Source organism: Prionailurus bengalensis, chromosome X (assembly GCF_016509475.1).
Source record: "Prionailurus bengalensis isolate Pbe53 chromosome X, Fcat_Pben_1.1_paternal_pri, whole genome shotgun sequence".
Lineage (NCBI taxonomy): Eukaryota > Metazoa > Chordata > Mammalia > Carnivora > Felidae > Prionailurus > Prionailurus bengalensis.
The window spans coordinates 43,777,683-43,793,681 of NC_057361.1; the positions used below are offsets into that span (position 1 = coordinate 43,777,683).

The 15,999-nt window shown below is 41.1% G+C and overlaps 1 protein-coding gene across 2 annotated transcripts; it reads right to left on the bottom strand.

Moving 5' to 3' along the window:
• Positions 1 to 500: 500 nt before the first annotated feature.
• Positions 501 to 11,185, bottom strand: AKAP4 (A-kinase anchoring protein 4). Of its 2 annotated transcripts, none has more exons than XM_043570339.1 (6): positions 11,050 to 11,185; positions 8,211 to 8,306; positions 7,133 to 7,183; positions 6,468 to 6,569; positions 1,839 to 3,977; positions 501 to 845 (listed from the first exon to the last, which is right to left on the bottom strand). In XM_043570339.1, exons 2-6 carry the CDS (start codon positions 8,304 to 8,306, stop codon positions 690 to 692), a joined length of 2,544 nt encoding a protein of 847 aa, XP_043426274.1. In that variant the 5' UTR covers positions 11,050 to 11,185; the 3' UTR covers positions 501 to 689. The 2 variants fall into 2 exon arrangements, with proteins under 2 accessions (XP_043426274.1, XP_043426273.1); XM_043570338.1 differs by lacking the exon at positions 11,050 to 11,185 and adding an exon at positions 10,148 to 10,295.
• Positions 11,186 to 15,999: the final 4,814 nt, after the last annotated feature.

A 15,999-nucleotide genomic window follows, 5' to 3' on the forward strand; every position in this document is an offset into this window, starting at 1 on the left:
AAATGACTTCTAAGAAAGCTTTATTCACATGTAGGGGAGGATCAGATCCCATTGTAGTTCTGGATAGTATCTATCCATGTACAGTAAACAGTGAGGGTGTGTGTGAGGCAAGGGGGAGCAATGTCCATGGGTAATATACTTTCTTTTTTCAGTTAGATTTCATGTAAGATAGCCCATCTTCAAAATATTAACAAAACCCAAGAAGGTTGCATCCTTGGGATTAGAAGAGGAATTATCAAGTTAGTTATGAAATTCTGAGAGAAATAGGGAGACCACAGGTGAGGAAACTCTAAAGAGATTGTATACTGAGATTTGGACAAACCAGATTACTTGGGGACTTGGGACATATGTTATAGCCCTGTGTCTTGGGTGCTCAGAAAAGAAGCCAGGGTGAGATCTGGACACATGTCCAACACTGTATCACCAGGTCCTTGGAATTAAACCCATTCTCCTACCTTGCATCAGGTCTATCTGATCAAGAAAACAATTACACTTTTTTTTTTTAATTTTTTTTATTCATGTTATTGCCCAGCTTTTGGACACCCTGTATTTGCACAGTCCAACTGCTCATATGTATTAGGAAATACAATCATGTGGTGTGCAGTTCACTGGCCTGATGGTGGGGATGTTCAGGCTGGGATGGAATGCTGCTAGGGGAGTAAAGGAGAGGAGTCAAAGGAGTTGTTAGCTCACAGGTTAGTGAGCAACCAGTCTAGCAGTTGTTTCTTAGCCATGTTTCCCACGGCTTCATCCAGTTGTCGTTCCTTGGCAAACTTCATGACCTCGTGAAGAAGATCTCCTACACTGTACCCCTTCTCTGCTGCCTTAGCTGAAACTTCGGGAAGCTGTGGAGAGAGCAGAGGTAGCTTGAGTCACGTGATGCTTTTGGAGAAGGGACCTAGATGGATAAAGTGAGCCATGATTCTAGGATTAAAGTCTGACACAGATGCAGGACTGGAGGCTTCGGACATGGCTTTCCTTTTACCTCAGCCCTCCTCTAATGACATAGATCAAAATGCCACAGGAATTTCTTTTTGAGCTTCAGAAAACAAACTCTGGAATCAATTGTGTTCACCAAATACTTCTGATAGGTGCTAGATCCTTCAATTAGTCTGTGATGATTGCTAGGTCAGTGTTAGGGGTCCATTCCCCAGCTTCCCTGAAAAAGTATGTGATTGGAAGTAGAGACAATCTCCTGGTCTTGGACTGAAAATAATTTTGGTTCAGTGTTTTATTTCTCTTGAGCCCATCTAATGTAGGAAACACAGCTGTGAGATGTGTGTGTGTGTGTGTGAGAGAGAGAGAGAGAGAGAGAGGAGAGAGAGAAACAGTATGTGTATGAATGCTGGCTTCTGTGAGACTGGAAGGCAAGACCAAGACTAGGATGAAGTAAGTGAGGTGCCTAGGGCAAAAAATTTAAGGAGGCAAGTACTCTTGGGACAAATGCAGGACCTGTGAGTTTGGGAAGGAGCTCCGTAGCTCCCTTTTTCTTTTTTTTTTCTGTCTCTAATCCTTTGAGGGCCTTCAAACTCAAAACATGACTCAAAAATTGTTCCCTGATGTGTTACCAAATAATTTGTTGAAAGGATCACTGATAAAATGAGCTAATTTTACTCTCCTCCTCTTGGTAGAAGTGCACAGGCCTTGAGATATCCAGAGCCCCACTTAATGATTCACCACTTCTGTCTTTTTACAAAATGAAAGTAATTCATGAAGTGCACAGTAAAGAACAGGCTTGGAAAAAAATTGGGCTGCTCTTGGGTTCTAAGTACAATGCTGCCTCCCTGCCCCTGCCAATCCCAACCCTCTTTTCTTCTTGTGTCTGTTGCATTGCTTACCTTCTCCAGTTGTCCATCATCATCTCCCATGAAGTACAACATGGGCACGTTAAATTGGGAGGCTGCGATCCACTGCAGGACAGCCTGGAGCTGTTTCTGCAAGTTACTGGTTGAGCACTGATTATTAACTATGACTTCAGGCCCAGTTGAGTGTTGATGGGTCTGTGGCATTGCACCATCATGACTATATCTGGAGCCACCAACCTGGTAATTGGGGTTGTTTGCCAAGGCTGCTTGTTCTTCCAACTCAGCAAGGGCTGCCCTGTTATTACTATACTTAGCCATGATAAGGCACAACTTCATCACAGATTCTACCAGTTGATCTATAAATTGGTGGTTCACTTGCTTCATGCCAGTGGTAGAGTCAAGTTCTTGATTGTCCTGGTATTTTTCTTCCCGTCTGTCAGGTCTCTTGGACATGGAAACGGCTTTGCTTGTTCTGGGCTCAGAATGCTTGTTCTCACCTTCACATGGGTCATCACAGTTGAAGGGGCTCTCACTAAGCAGTTTCTGGATCAGCGTTAGAACAATGTTTGACATATCGAGCTTCTGGGAGTCCAGCTGTTGATTTTCCTTTAGAGAGGTGGATGGTCCAGGAGCTTCATGAGATTCTAGACTTTTCATTGAAAGTGCCTTGGCACTTTGGCCACTTGCACACTTTTCATATTGGGCATTCTGAGTCATATAGCCCATGGTGGAACTGGGACACTCGTCTTCTAATGCATCTTTGCCTTTGGCCTGCTGGGTCAGATGGTACTGGATCAACATAAGGGCAGACACAATCAAGTCCTTTGCCAGCGAATCTGTGGAAGGGCTGATCTTTTCTCTCTTTTCCTCCATATTGGCACATGCTTTGCCAGGCATCTTGCCTTGGTTTCCTTGCTTTTGGTTCCACATGGTCAGGCCCTCCTTGAGGATGTGTTCACCGACTTTCTCGGCACTGGTCAATGACTTGCACTGCTCTGGTTTCATCTTGCCTTTGTCCTTCCCCTTCATCTCAGCTTTCATAGCTGAGAATTCAAGACTTTGGTTTTTGCATTTGGTATCATGGGACCCAGCTTTCAAGGATGCATACGACAGACTCTGTGATTTAGTCTCCTTCTTCTCCCCAAGAAGAGCACTGACCAGACGCTTCAGCATGGCTTCCATGATATCTGCAGCATTTTGTTTTCCGTGGTTGAACAGATTCCTCTTGACCGCTGAGACAAAGTCTGAGTCAGTCATCAGGACCCCAGTGATATTATGCAGGTTCTTCATGCAGGAATCAATCAAATCAGACACAATTTCCTTGGTGTGTTTTAACAACACCCTCTTCAGGACCACACAGGCTGGAACTTGCTTCCCAGAGCTATGTATTTTCAAGGTCTTCATAACAGAGACGATCATGTCAGATGCCACCTGATTTGCATAAACCATGAGCCCTTTGCTGATAGAATCTGCAAATTCTTTGCTGTCTCTTTGACACATCTGTTTGTCACCACCCTTGTTCTTGTTGGACAATTCACTATACAGAAAGGTTTTCCGGCCACCTTCCCTGCACTCCTCCCCAGTGCCCCGCATTTCTTCAGAAGTCAGTTCCACAGCATCAGGGGCCATTTCAGAAGCAATCTTCCTCACAGCACTTTGAGGGCTGTTTTTCCCCTTTTCCCCAGGGGATGAATAGATAGAATGATGAAGGCACTTGCTTCCACCTTCCAACTTCTCCTTGATTTCCTTACGAGCCATCTGGATTACCAGAGAAGATAGTCGGTTGACATAGAAGGAAAGGTCATCCATAGAATATTCGCCATCAGGGGAAATAACTGCCCTCTGATTGCTAGGAGATTTGGCTGGAGGAGTGGAAGGACTCTGGTTATTGTTGGTGTTTTTGGCTGCTGTAGTTTCTAGACATAGCCGTTGAGGTCCGTTGGCCAAATAATCTATGTTTAGTTGGTCGGCATAGATGCTGTAGCAGTTCTCAGAGGGTAATTTGTGATTTTTGTCTTCTGTGTCTCCTACTTTGTGTTTACAGCTAGAGACTGAGGGGCTCAGTGCATGCTGGAAGCCCAAGGCATACTTCTGGAGGTCATTCAGAAGCCAATTGAGGACACTTATGGGATCAGAGGGAGCTTGTTTGAAAAGACACACAGATCCCTCCATCTAAAAAAGGAAGAACACCTATCCATAAGAGTTTGGGTAGGGTACTTCTTTCGCTCATTTTATTTAGAAGATATATCTTCTAAACCACACAGATTAGGGATTTGGCTTTCAGAATTTGTATGGGAACTTAACATACAATTATAACCATTAATACATGTTCAAACACAAGTGGCAGCCACAAAAGATCAGAGTATATACATTGGTACACTTAACTACACCTGAGTGTTAGCAATATATTTGCCAATTTCATCTGTGTATGTGTGCTTATCTCAATATGTGTCAAAAATGTATCCATGTATCCATTGTGTGCATATGCATATTAATATAGCAATTCATAAGTGTGAACATCTCAATAGATGTGAGAATGTGTCAGACTGTATTGTGTGTGAAGATGTGCGTGTGTATATGTGTGTGTATATGTGTATGTCAGTGTACATGTTTGAGTAGGTATAAGGATGTGTAATATGTTGACATCGATACCCACTGCCACATGTGCATGTTACTGTGTATATGTTGTACATGTGTGGGAATGTAAACATGAGAGTGTGTATGTCAGTGTATCTGAGAATATGTAAATAAGCAAGTGCCAATTTGAATGATATGCATATATTTATGATATAAATCCAGTAGCATATATCATGCAGCCATAAATGCATTTGTGTATATTGCTGCATACATTCACATAGTAACATACACACTCATTAATATATCCATGTATAATTAATGCATACTATATTAATAGATGTGTATGTTAAAATATGACTGTGTGGAAATAGGTGATTGAATAATGACTATGTAGTCTGTCAATAAATTGGGTATCACTTATGCTCTATTTATATGCTAGGTCAGTGCGTGAGAGTGTGTATTAGTATACACACCCTTGCATTTGCGTTTGTGTGTGAATACATGAGTGGGGATGTTATTGCATTTGTATGGATGTGTGTATCAATGCATTCAAAGAGAGTTAGTGACTATGTATCATTTTGTTTAAGTTTGTATGGGTGTGTATCAACATGAAGTATATTTATAGGTGTGTATGCTTATACCTGAGTCTGTATGGTCACCAATGTTTTGATCAAGGGTTATGGGTGTTAATGTGTGTGAGTATATGTTTATGCATAGTGTGCATGGATATATATATATGTGGATGTTTATGTGTGTCACATGTGGGCGTGTCAAGGTATCTGACTCTGTATGACTGTATATTTTTGTGTATGTGTGTAAGTCACTGTTTATGAATAGGTCAAATGCATAAATTTGTTAGATTAGTGCTTATGTGTGTTTGTCAATGTCACAGGTAGCCAGGCATGAGTATGTCATTGCTTGTATAAATTCATTTTTGTTAATGTATATAGATGTATGTATCAATGTATATGTCACTTTGTGTAGATTTATATGCTTGTGACTGTGTATGCCCATGTCTGTGTATGTGTATATGTATTATATACTTTTTCTACTCAGTGCTAAGTGCCATGGCCCTCTTTGCCCCTTTGATTGCTTCATCTGTCTTTTCATGGAATTCCTGGAAACGTGAGGTCATGATAAGTTCAACTTTTTGCAAATGGGCTTGATACAATCAAGGGTATCTGCCTTGTGTGTAGGAAATATGGGCTGCTCTTTTAAAAATAAACACCAGGTATAATTTATCCCTTTCTTGAGGCTCCAAAATTGAGTTGGCCACCCCCAACTGAACTCAAAACTATTTAGAGAATATTTTGCAACTGGCTTTTCCTTCCTTAGGGGTTACACTCATCATTCAAAAGGTGCCTGGGGCCAGAAATGATGTTTCTCATTATAACATGAGCCTAGGAACATAGAACAAGAAATATTTGACTGTTTTGCACTAAAGCCAAATATCCTGTGCCAATACCAGCCGCTCTGAGCTTGTAGGACTGTGGGGATGACTTGTCATGTACTCTAATGCCTACCCCAAACCAGAGGCCCAACAGATATAATCCTTACACAAAAACAAAAGGATTCTATATGTGACAGGGGCATACAATTCTAATTGTTTCTAACTTTATGCTATCCAATAGCCTAGGTAATCTCTTGGACAACAGGGTAGGAACCAGGCAACTACAGTTCTTGGCTGTTGTGGATTCTCTCTGCTCCATATCCTCATTCTTCCTTCTTGGTCTTTGGGCAATGTGGGGCACACAAGTCTATTACAAGCCAGCAAACAATAATGCAAAGGATCTTGCTTATAAGCCCACGTCCTAATTAGGATAAGAATAGCAAAGTTATGTTTGGAGTACGTACCTGAAATCAGGAAAGGGCATTATGAGCCTTTGTGATTAGTGCCATTGTTAGATACCTGAGCATTGAACTTACCGTTACTCTGAACTTAGGACTGTGTTCTCTAGAATGTCATACTATTCAAATTTATGGGCATGTTTGACAATAATTCTCTTACTATCTGTGAACCAGAGTCCTCAGACTCAGCATTCAGGTCTAAGAATTAGAAAGGGTGAGCTCAGAGACTAAGTATACCTTAGACTGGTCTTGCTTCTCAGTATCCTTGATGACAATAATCTCTTTTTCTTCTAGATTCCCCAGGTTTAAGTCACCTTCTGAACTGGAACCAGCAGTATCCTATGGAATTAAGGGATAAGATTTTTATGAACAGTTGGTTTTTGAGACTTCTCTAGGCTGCCCTCCTAGGCTACCACTTCAAAGTATGAATGTTATGTCTCCTATTATGCTTTTCTTTCTGAAGGAGAGGTAGGACTGTAGTGCTCTCTAGTCTTTGAAGAATGATAAAGTTCCCTCCACAAATTACTACTCCTCTTTCCCAAGCCCCACAGAAGGTATTCACAAAGCTGTCAGTCTCAGGAATCATATTCTGTTAATCATCAAACTTTTGGACAGGTTTTTTTTTTTTTTAATTTCGCTTCTCTGACATGGTATTTTCCATGTGTTAATTCTTTCAGCCCTACCAACAACTTAAGTGTCTTCTAAAACGAGATTTGGTATCTAGAGTGACAGTAAATTCTGAACCAGGGATCCTGGGCTCACAAGAACAATGACCTTCCATTTGAATCTCCTCCACCTTTCCACACTCTGCTACAGCCTCTCACTTTTCTCATGCCATGGCTGATAAAACCCACTCAGCAGTTTCCCACCCATTCCAAGGGAGGGGAGCAGAGAATACCCACCTTAGAATCTTTACCTTCCACATTCAAGGTAGACACATCGACAAAGCATATCTGTATCAAATTAGGAGGGTGAATTTAGAAAAACTCTAAAGACTGTAATTTGTTTCTGAGAGATGACAATAGCACTTACCTTATAGGATTCTTGTGAGGACTAATTAAGATACTGAATGTAAAGCTTTTAGCAGAGTGCCGGTACACAGTTAAGTACTCAATAGATGTTAATATGATTATTATTAGGCAGACAGAATCTAAGCATTCCTGTAGTTCATAAATGAGAATACCTACCTGTCAGACAGAAGCCCAAAATATAATATCCACATTTATTAAGAAAACTGAGAAGAGAGGTGGCTTGCCCAACCGACACAAACTCAAAGGTGGAACTTTCATTAGAAGTTGATTCTAATTGATTCCCAGTTTACAGCACTTTCTGCTATAGTGTTCCCCAAATGTGGCATTTTTACTACTGATGATAGAGAATATTTTAGGTGATACGTAAATAGATGTTTGTATGTAATAGGTGTACTTGCTGTTGTTTATTTGGAAATACATACTAAAACATCAAACCTGTGGTATTACAGACAATAATGCTTAGGGTGATGGTAATTTTTAAATGTATTTGAATTTTAAATTCATTTTTAAAAACATAGCAGAAATATGTATTAAGTAAATAATAGTATGAGTGGTGCTGGAACAAGATAAAAAAAATGTGAAGTACTATGCAAATCACTTGAAGTTTGGGAAACAGAGCATGAAGTATTTTGCCCTCCTGAGGGAGTCCCACTTTAGTGTAACTGACTGGTAGCTAGATGACATTGTGACTTCAGAAGTGTTAGGTAATAAGGGCTGGTAACTAGGCAACCATCACTTCTCCCTCCCCCTCAGACTCCCCCCTAATCTTCCTGCCCCAGGTCCTTTACATCACTCCTGGTCCTGACTCTCCCTTTGTCCTTGTGTCATTGAGCTTGGTTGCTTGGAGACATCACAGTATCACTCTCCATTAGTCTATCCTGGGCTCCAATATATCTATATTCCTACACTGATCCTTTCCACTCCTTGGTAGGGGTAATTTTATACTTACGACTTTCCGGTCCTGATCTTGCTGTCCTTTTGGGCTGTAGAGATCAACCTTGCACACGCCCCTGTGGCTATGTAACCAGTCAATATCATCAGACATCTATAAAGAGAAAGGAAAGAAATCTGAATATATAACTATATAACTATATAGCTATATAACTATATAACTATATAACTATATATATATATATATGTGCTCAGCCAGTTTCTAAAAGCCATATATAACTATATAACTATCTAAGCTATATAACTATATAACTATATATATGCTTTTAGAAACTGGCTGAGTTTGGGTAAGAATCTCTGAAGGGCTTCCTGAAACCCATCTGTATGTTTCAATTAGGTTTAGACTAGGAACTGGAAGGGTGAACAATGGGGGAAGGAACTATGAAATGTTTGAACCTGATAATCAGGATCATTTAGCACAGTCCATAGTCTCCTTTAATTTAGACTTCCCACATCAAGTATTTGGAATCATGGGAGTATCATATTAATTTGTGAGAAACAAGTCAGGAAAAATGGCAGGCTGAGAAGCAAATTTAAAGGAGGTCTAGGGACTGTAGGAATTAAATTCAATGATTTACTTCTACCCAACTCTACTAGATCTCATGTGTCTCCACTTCTGTTTACCCACTCTAGGTTACCTCAAAGAACAAAGCTCATCTCATCCTATTTAACTGAATTTTAGCTAACTCCAGTTCAACCAGAGTCTTTCTCATTACATCAAAGAAAATGAAATTAGGTAAATAGCTGTAATACTTGTTACATAGGGCCATTGGAAAAGACTAGAGTCAACACCAGTAGAGTAAATAAATAGCCCTTTTAATCAAAACAACATAGAAGATTCCAACATAAAACAAGTTTATGAATGCTGAGAAAACTGCCTAATAGCTGTAAATATAACCAAAAGACAGATGTCTGAGGGAAGACCAGACCCTGATCCCATAGACCAAGTTTAATTTTATTTTTGAAAGAAAAAAGAATCTCTGCCAACTTCTTCCAACCCCCCACCCCCCACCACCTCCCACCCTGGCCTGGAACTAAAAGTAAAAAGGAAATGGCAGAGACCACTGATTGATTTTTGCTATGTAAGACCTCAGATCTATGTTCAGGAAGACACGTTAAGAGCTCAGTAGAATTGTTTTGGTTTCTGGAGCTTGAATTTGATTTCTTTTTAAAATGTAACAGGAGAAGCCTTTTTGCCAAGTTATTAGAGGGCAGTTGAATTCCTTTTCCCCAACTCCCTTAAAAACTTAGACCCTTTTAACCTCTACCTCCCTCCCCTCCCTCTCTTTACTCTTCTTCCCCCCTCCCTTCTTCCTTTCTCTCCCTCCTTCCCTACTTATCTTCCTCTCTCTCTCCATCCTTCCCTCCCTCCCCCCTGCCCTCCTCTCTCCTCCTTCCTTCCCCTCCCTTCCCTCCCCTCCTCTCTCCTTCCCTCCCCTCCTTTGTCCTTCCCTCCCCTCCCTTCCTCTCTCCTTCCCTCCTCTCCTCTCTCCTTCCCTCCCTCCCTCCCCTGCCATCCCCTCTCTTCCCTCCCTCCCCTCTCTCCCCTGCCCTCCTCTCTCCTTCTTCCCTCCCTCCCTTGCCCTCATCTTTCCTCCTTCCTTCCCTCTCCCTCTCTCAACATTTTTATAACAGCTATCCTCTGATGGTTATCTTTTCACAGGATACTGCATTTCTACCCTTTGCCATTCCCAACTGCCTGCCCCCAGATCTTTTCGGGCTCTCACTTCAAGAATGTCTACACACCCCTGAAAAAGTTTTAGGAAAGGGCTTCCCATACCCACTCATAAGAGGGAGTTTCTTTTTTAAAAAAACTAGAGATCACTAGCATAGGAAAAAAGAAGGAAAGTCATAGAGGTCCCTCATATGATTTGGATATAGCCTTAGTCCAAATCCAAAAGAATTGTAAAAAAATAAAATTTGTGAACTCATTACCTTGATAATGAAGTTATTTTAGGCTTTTCGCTGAAATTGTGCCACCCAGAAGGGAGATGTGCCCCTTTAGATGGAAGTGGGCAGTGCCAAGTTCTTGGGCACTTGCGGCTGGCTGCCACCCCAGTCAGCTGTTGGATGAGACTGATGGGCCAGGCTTTTCCCTGCTGCCTTTGACCCGGGAGTGTGACAACATAATTGGTTGGGTCACAATGCCTGAGACTAGCAACCTCAGCAAAGGTGTGGCAATATGGCAAACTCAGTAGCCCTTCACATCAAAAGCACATCAGGCTGTCTGCTGTACAACAACCCTTTTCTGTTCTCTCTAGGAAGGCACACATATTTATTTCACATTTTGTCCAGCTCACAATCCCTTGAGACTTCCATTCTCTTTCCTCTTCTTGTTTCCAGAACAATCTAATCATATTAGTTATCCGTTTGGTGGGGGTCTGTATTTTTCACATAGAGAATTGCCACCAGCCTTAATGAATAAACAACTATTAATTTTCACATCTTAGCTTATTTCTCTTTGGGTTTCCCACTAGAGATTCAGAGTTATGTAGCAAGAGATCTTTGGATTTATGTAGAAACAAAAAATGTTGAAGTCCTTTCCGGATATCCTGAATAAAAATATGAAAATAGAAAGTTGGAGGCTGCCTTAATAGCTTCTGTGATTTCACCTCACCACGAAGACACCCCCTTAGCTAGTCAAAAAGAAGTCAGAGGGAAAAATGGGTTATGGGCATTGAGGATGGCACTTGTTGGGATGAGTGCTAGGTGTTGTATGTAAGCGATGAACCACAAGAATCTACCCCAAAAGCCAAGAGCACACTGTATACACTGTATGTTAGCCAATTTGACAATAAATTATATTAAAACAAGGAGAAGTTAGAAAATGCCCCTACCTTGGTAGTATCAGAGTAGGCTGTTTCACAGGACCTTGGGATGATTTTTTTCTTGTTAATTTGGATGCTGTGATGACCCTTCTAGTCTGATACAGGATGTTGCTTCTTTCCTCAACCCTCCATACTCTCCTAAAGCCTTCCCCACCAGCTGGCCCCAGAACTCCTACTTAATGACATCACTGTTTCTATGGAGAACAGTGACAGCACAAAAATGGGAGCTTTATTCTTAGGATTATGCATGTCTAGCAAACTCTAACCTTCATCATGAGACATAATTTTCTAAGAAAAAAAGGCTAGTCTACTTAGGACAGGGTCAGCCTTGCACAGACTTTTTAAGTTATGAAAGGACCTGAGCCCCACTTACTCTTTTTCATTATATGGCCCATGCTGGATTTCTGGCTACCATATTCTTTAAAGGATTATCCATTGGACTTTGAGGTGCCTTTAGGTTAGCCTCAGTTTCACAACATTAGTCCATAACCAAATGGGTCACACTGTGCCCAAGTCTCATCTTTTTTCCTCTCCTTCCTCCATATGTTTTCACTTTAATCTCATACATGTGAATAAATGCATCTGAACTAATTATAAGTCGAGATGATCCCCTAAATAATAGAGTTTTGTATTCTTGATTCTACTTCAATTTCTTCTTGTTACCCCCAAGACTGCATGTCTTGCCTAACCCTGATGTACAATTTCAATCTTGTTAGTTTATGACATCAAAAAGAAACAGAACTGGACATTTGTTAAAAGTGGCAAGACAGATTTTATTCAGACTACTGCAGTAAGGAATAGAATCTTCCAATGAACAGAGCTCAACTCCACTGAAACAAGAGGCAGAAGGCTTTTTAAATGTTGGGGTGTGCTAAAGGAAAAAATGCTGAGGGAAGCCTGTGTGTGTGTGTGTGGGGGGGTGATCAATGTGATTAGGGCAACTGTGTTTGCTAACTGGTTCTTATCGAAGTTAGGCTCCTATCCTTTCACAGAGATTAGGAGACAGGGGTCCTATCTTTCTTGATAATTACCTTTCAAAGGGATGGCTCCTAGGTCCTTGAGAAAAATATTTCTGGGTTGTAGAAGATATATCTCAAAGTAACAGATAAAGGATTTACAATGATAGGTTTTCTAAAGAAATGCTCTAAGAAAAGGGAGGTCAGGGGCCTATAATCAGGTTTTGGCTGAAACAAACAGTAAATTCTTCTGGCAGTGTTTAACTTCCGTAGGCAGGTCTTTTAAGGATGCTGGGGTCATCATCCTAGGGATATGGCCTTGAGCTGATAGAAACTATGTTAGTGTTTGTTCAAGTCTCTTAATGTATGGAATGGATGATACTGTTTGTACCCAAAGTTGCAGTTCTTATCAGCTATGGTTGAGGCCTAGTTGAGAAGAAATTTCGTAGGGGCCTGACTATATAAAGTCATCATGTTGTATACTTTAAATATATACAATTTTTATTAAAAATACATTTTGGTCAAGGAGGGAGTCTTTGTAAGTCAGTGGTGATGAATTAAATCCACAGTACAAGACTTGTTTTCCCTGTATCATTTTTTTTGTCAAGACTTTTGATTATTAAAGAAAAAGTTGGAGCTCCTGTGTCTGGCTCATGTCTGTGGAATAAGAAGCAAAGAATAAAACTGTGTATTTATTCTCCAAGCACAAGAATGTATATCCCTAAGATTAAAAAAACAAAAAAACCCTCGCCCCAAAAACCTCTATGTCTCTCAGCCCAGAAGGGAACAACTGTGATCTGGGCCTGGAAAATGTCTTACTAAATCTCCTGAATGACAAAAAGAGAACTATTATGGATGATTAGAGCCCTGTCCCACAGCGCCCCAATCCTGTCATCCTGGAGGCTACCCAGGAGCAAACAAGAGCAGCATTTGGATGGGAAACCAACAACAAAAATGTAAGGAGGCTCAGTCATAGGTTATGGCATGTCCTCTGCCTCTTCTTTCTCTTAAGCTCCTGAGATTCTCAGACCAGTGTATACTGACTAGAGATGGCAACAGATGGGTGGGGTAGAAGGGCTGTTCAAAGAGTCAGAAGAAGGAATATGGTGTGTCAGTGTGTGAATATTTGTAAGGTACAAGGCATGCACTTAGATCAGCCTTTAGGAGCCGAACATAGAGAAGTTAAACATAGAAGCTTTGATTGTCTTTTTTTTTTTAAACCATCATCATCCATTTTCTAACTTTGTTTATTCTAACCAAACATCTCTTCCACACAAACTTGTGAATAATTGTAGAAATCAACACTTTAAATATGCTTTCAGTGTACATTTGTTTTGAAAGAGCTATTAAGACAGTAAAAATGGGACCTGTGTTTGTCACTGTTCTGAATAATGGCAAAATGAAATTTAAATGAGCTGAACTATTAGCCTTCATGAAATCACCGTCTGCCTGTTAGCCTCACTAAGTATCTTCCAGTCTCAGATTAGGCTACCTAATTTAGTTTATGAGATGGCACTGTGACCATTTGGAAACTGTGCAGTGATACCAGTGATTTACAGACATTCTTTATTGTGGAGCAATATAAATGTAACTCCTGTTCTCCTGAATTATTTTTCAGACATGAGAATACACACTGTCATTTACAGCAGCTTCTCACAACCATGCTAAAGTGAAATATTAGATAGCTATTCTGAACATCTCAGCACCGGTGCTGCATAATTACTTCTGTCAAGTATTTATGTTATATCTGTACTGGGTATACCTGGCCTTTCCTATGAGTGATTGAAGTAGTGGAAGGAGAAAATAAAGGACTTTAAAATGCTATAAATATTCTCTCTCTCTCTCTTTTTTTATTCCAGAGGGAAGCTGTTAAAGAAAAGAAAGTTCTTAGATATGTTGGGGTTTCCTTTTAGGCAGAGGCTTAATTAGGCAGCTAAGGTCTGTTCTGTGGCCTTGTTGTAGATAATGACTTAATAGCTATTTGTGAAAGGTGGGCTTGGCTTGACAGTTGCCATTTCTGGTCAGGCTCCTCCCTCTTATAATTGGGAAATTTCCCTCCTCTGATTTCCTAGAACATTTGCTTCTTGTCTGTATAATTCATCTGACATTTACTAGATCTGGCCTTGTAGAGTTAATTAACTTTTTCTATTCCTGGATCACCTGCTTCAAAAGCCGGGCAGGCAGCCAGTTTTTCCCATCTCTCATTGTATTCGCTGCAATACAGCCCACGGCTGGGCTCGGGGAACAAATGATGGTGTTAGAATTTCAGGTAGCAAACAATTCAGAAGCCACGGAGTCCTGGGAATCTGTAATAATATTTCAGTGGGCAGTATACTTCTTAGAGAAGTAACTCTCAGACTTTAGTGCGGCTCAGAATCACCTGTAGGACTTGTGAAGCTAGTTGGGCTCTGTCCCAGAGGTTTTAATTCTGCAGGTCTGGAGTGGGGCGTGAAAATTTGCCCGGTACTGTGTTTTACACGCATCATCTCATCTAATTGTCACACAGCCTTAAGAAACGGGTACTATTTTAATCCCGATTTCATCTCAACGGGGGGCTGGATCAATGGGGGGAAGCCATTTGGCTGGGTGTAAGGCTAGGTGAGGCACTACCCATTACATCATTTAACGGTTGGGTGGGCGTATGTGTGTGCGCGCCCAGAGTGGTACGCCTTTTCTTTCTTGGAAGGGTCTGAAAACGCCCAAGAGAGATTTCTTGAGGAAAAGAAAAGTATAAGGGGGTACGTCCTCTGATCTTTTGGCCCCATCTGGTGGTTTCAAGTCTGAACAAAGTGCTGATCTGTTACCCCCCCCCCCCCCCCCGCGCTGGTGAGAATGGTGAGGTCGGACCGCCTGTCTCCGCGATCCATTTTCTGAGGCGACTTTTTCTGGAGGGGGTTGCTCTGAGGCGATTGCTCTGAGGAAGTTATTCTGAGGCGGTTAGTCCCTTTTGCCCCCATCCGTGTTTTGTTTTGTGTTTTGTTTTGTTTCCGTTTCCTACTACTTGGGAAGTCCCTTTTCAATACATAGCGTTTGTTCCAGCCCGTCTATAGCTTGTTAAAAGTAAAACTTGTTTTTCTAGGCATTAAACGGGTCTTTTGCCTTATATGTGTAAATATATAAACATACTTTGTGTCCGAGCTGGAGATTTAGGTGAGGGAGCTAGGTTGTGAATAGGATTTTTTTTTCTTGTCAAACCGACAAACTTGTCTGCAATGTCTGATGGAAAGTACTTAAATATAGCATTAACTGGCAACAACGTTTTTACTAGCCCCCCCCCCCCCCATAGTATCTGTCAGTGAATGAACGTTTTAAACAAAGACCCTTGGAGAAGAGGAAGGGGATCTGGAAGCATAAAGCTTTTCGGGTTCTCTCGAGGCATTGGTGGGCACCCCCTCCCGCCCCCCACCACCAGACTCTCTTAAGGTTCTCGTTGATTTGAAGAATGTTAAAATGGGGTGAAGACTGGCCTAGTTTTCCTTCCGCTTTGTTTTGTACTTGCCCCATGGGGGTGTCAGGCTGAGACCGTGCCTGTTACTCTAAAGTCAAGAGGGTAAAATGGGGGTAATGAGTTCATGTGGCCACTAGGAGGTCGCAGCAACTTGGAAAACGTGTTTCCACACTGTGAGATCATCCCTTAGAGAAACCCGTTTTGCCAAGGCATTCCTCAAATTAAAGGTGAAATTGGTGATCCTGCCCTCATAGAATCACTCTCCATCCTAAAAACCTCACTTTTTGTGTATATTTATTGATGCGTCTCCTTCAAAAAAGTTCTTTATAGGTTCCAGGAAATCAGGGACTATTGTATTTCATCATGAGCTTTATCTTTCCAGACGGGGTAATGCTTGAGGAGAATGACTGTTTTACTGATTTTCATTTACCCTGCAAGGGATAGCACTAGATTCGTATATGCTTAAGGATATGCGTAAGGATATTTACATAACTGAAAAAATCAGTATGTACACCTGAAGCTAATATGTTATCTACCAATTATATATCAGTTAAA

Excerpts from the sequence above, each read along its gene's own strand:
- AKAP4 (XM_043570339.1), bottom strand. The coding sequence starts at position 8,306 with ATGTCTGATGATATTGACTGGTTACATAGCCACAGGGGCGTGTGCAAG. Across the intron at positions 6,570-7,132 it reads TGGAAGGTAAAGATTCTAAG|GATACTGCTGGTTCCAGTTC; the intron begins GTGGGTATTCTC and ends TTAATTCCATAG. Across the intron at positions 3,978-6,467 it reads AGAAGCAAGACCAGTCTAAG|ATGGAGGGATCTGTGTGTCT; the intron begins GTATACTTAGTC and ends TTCCTTTTTTAG.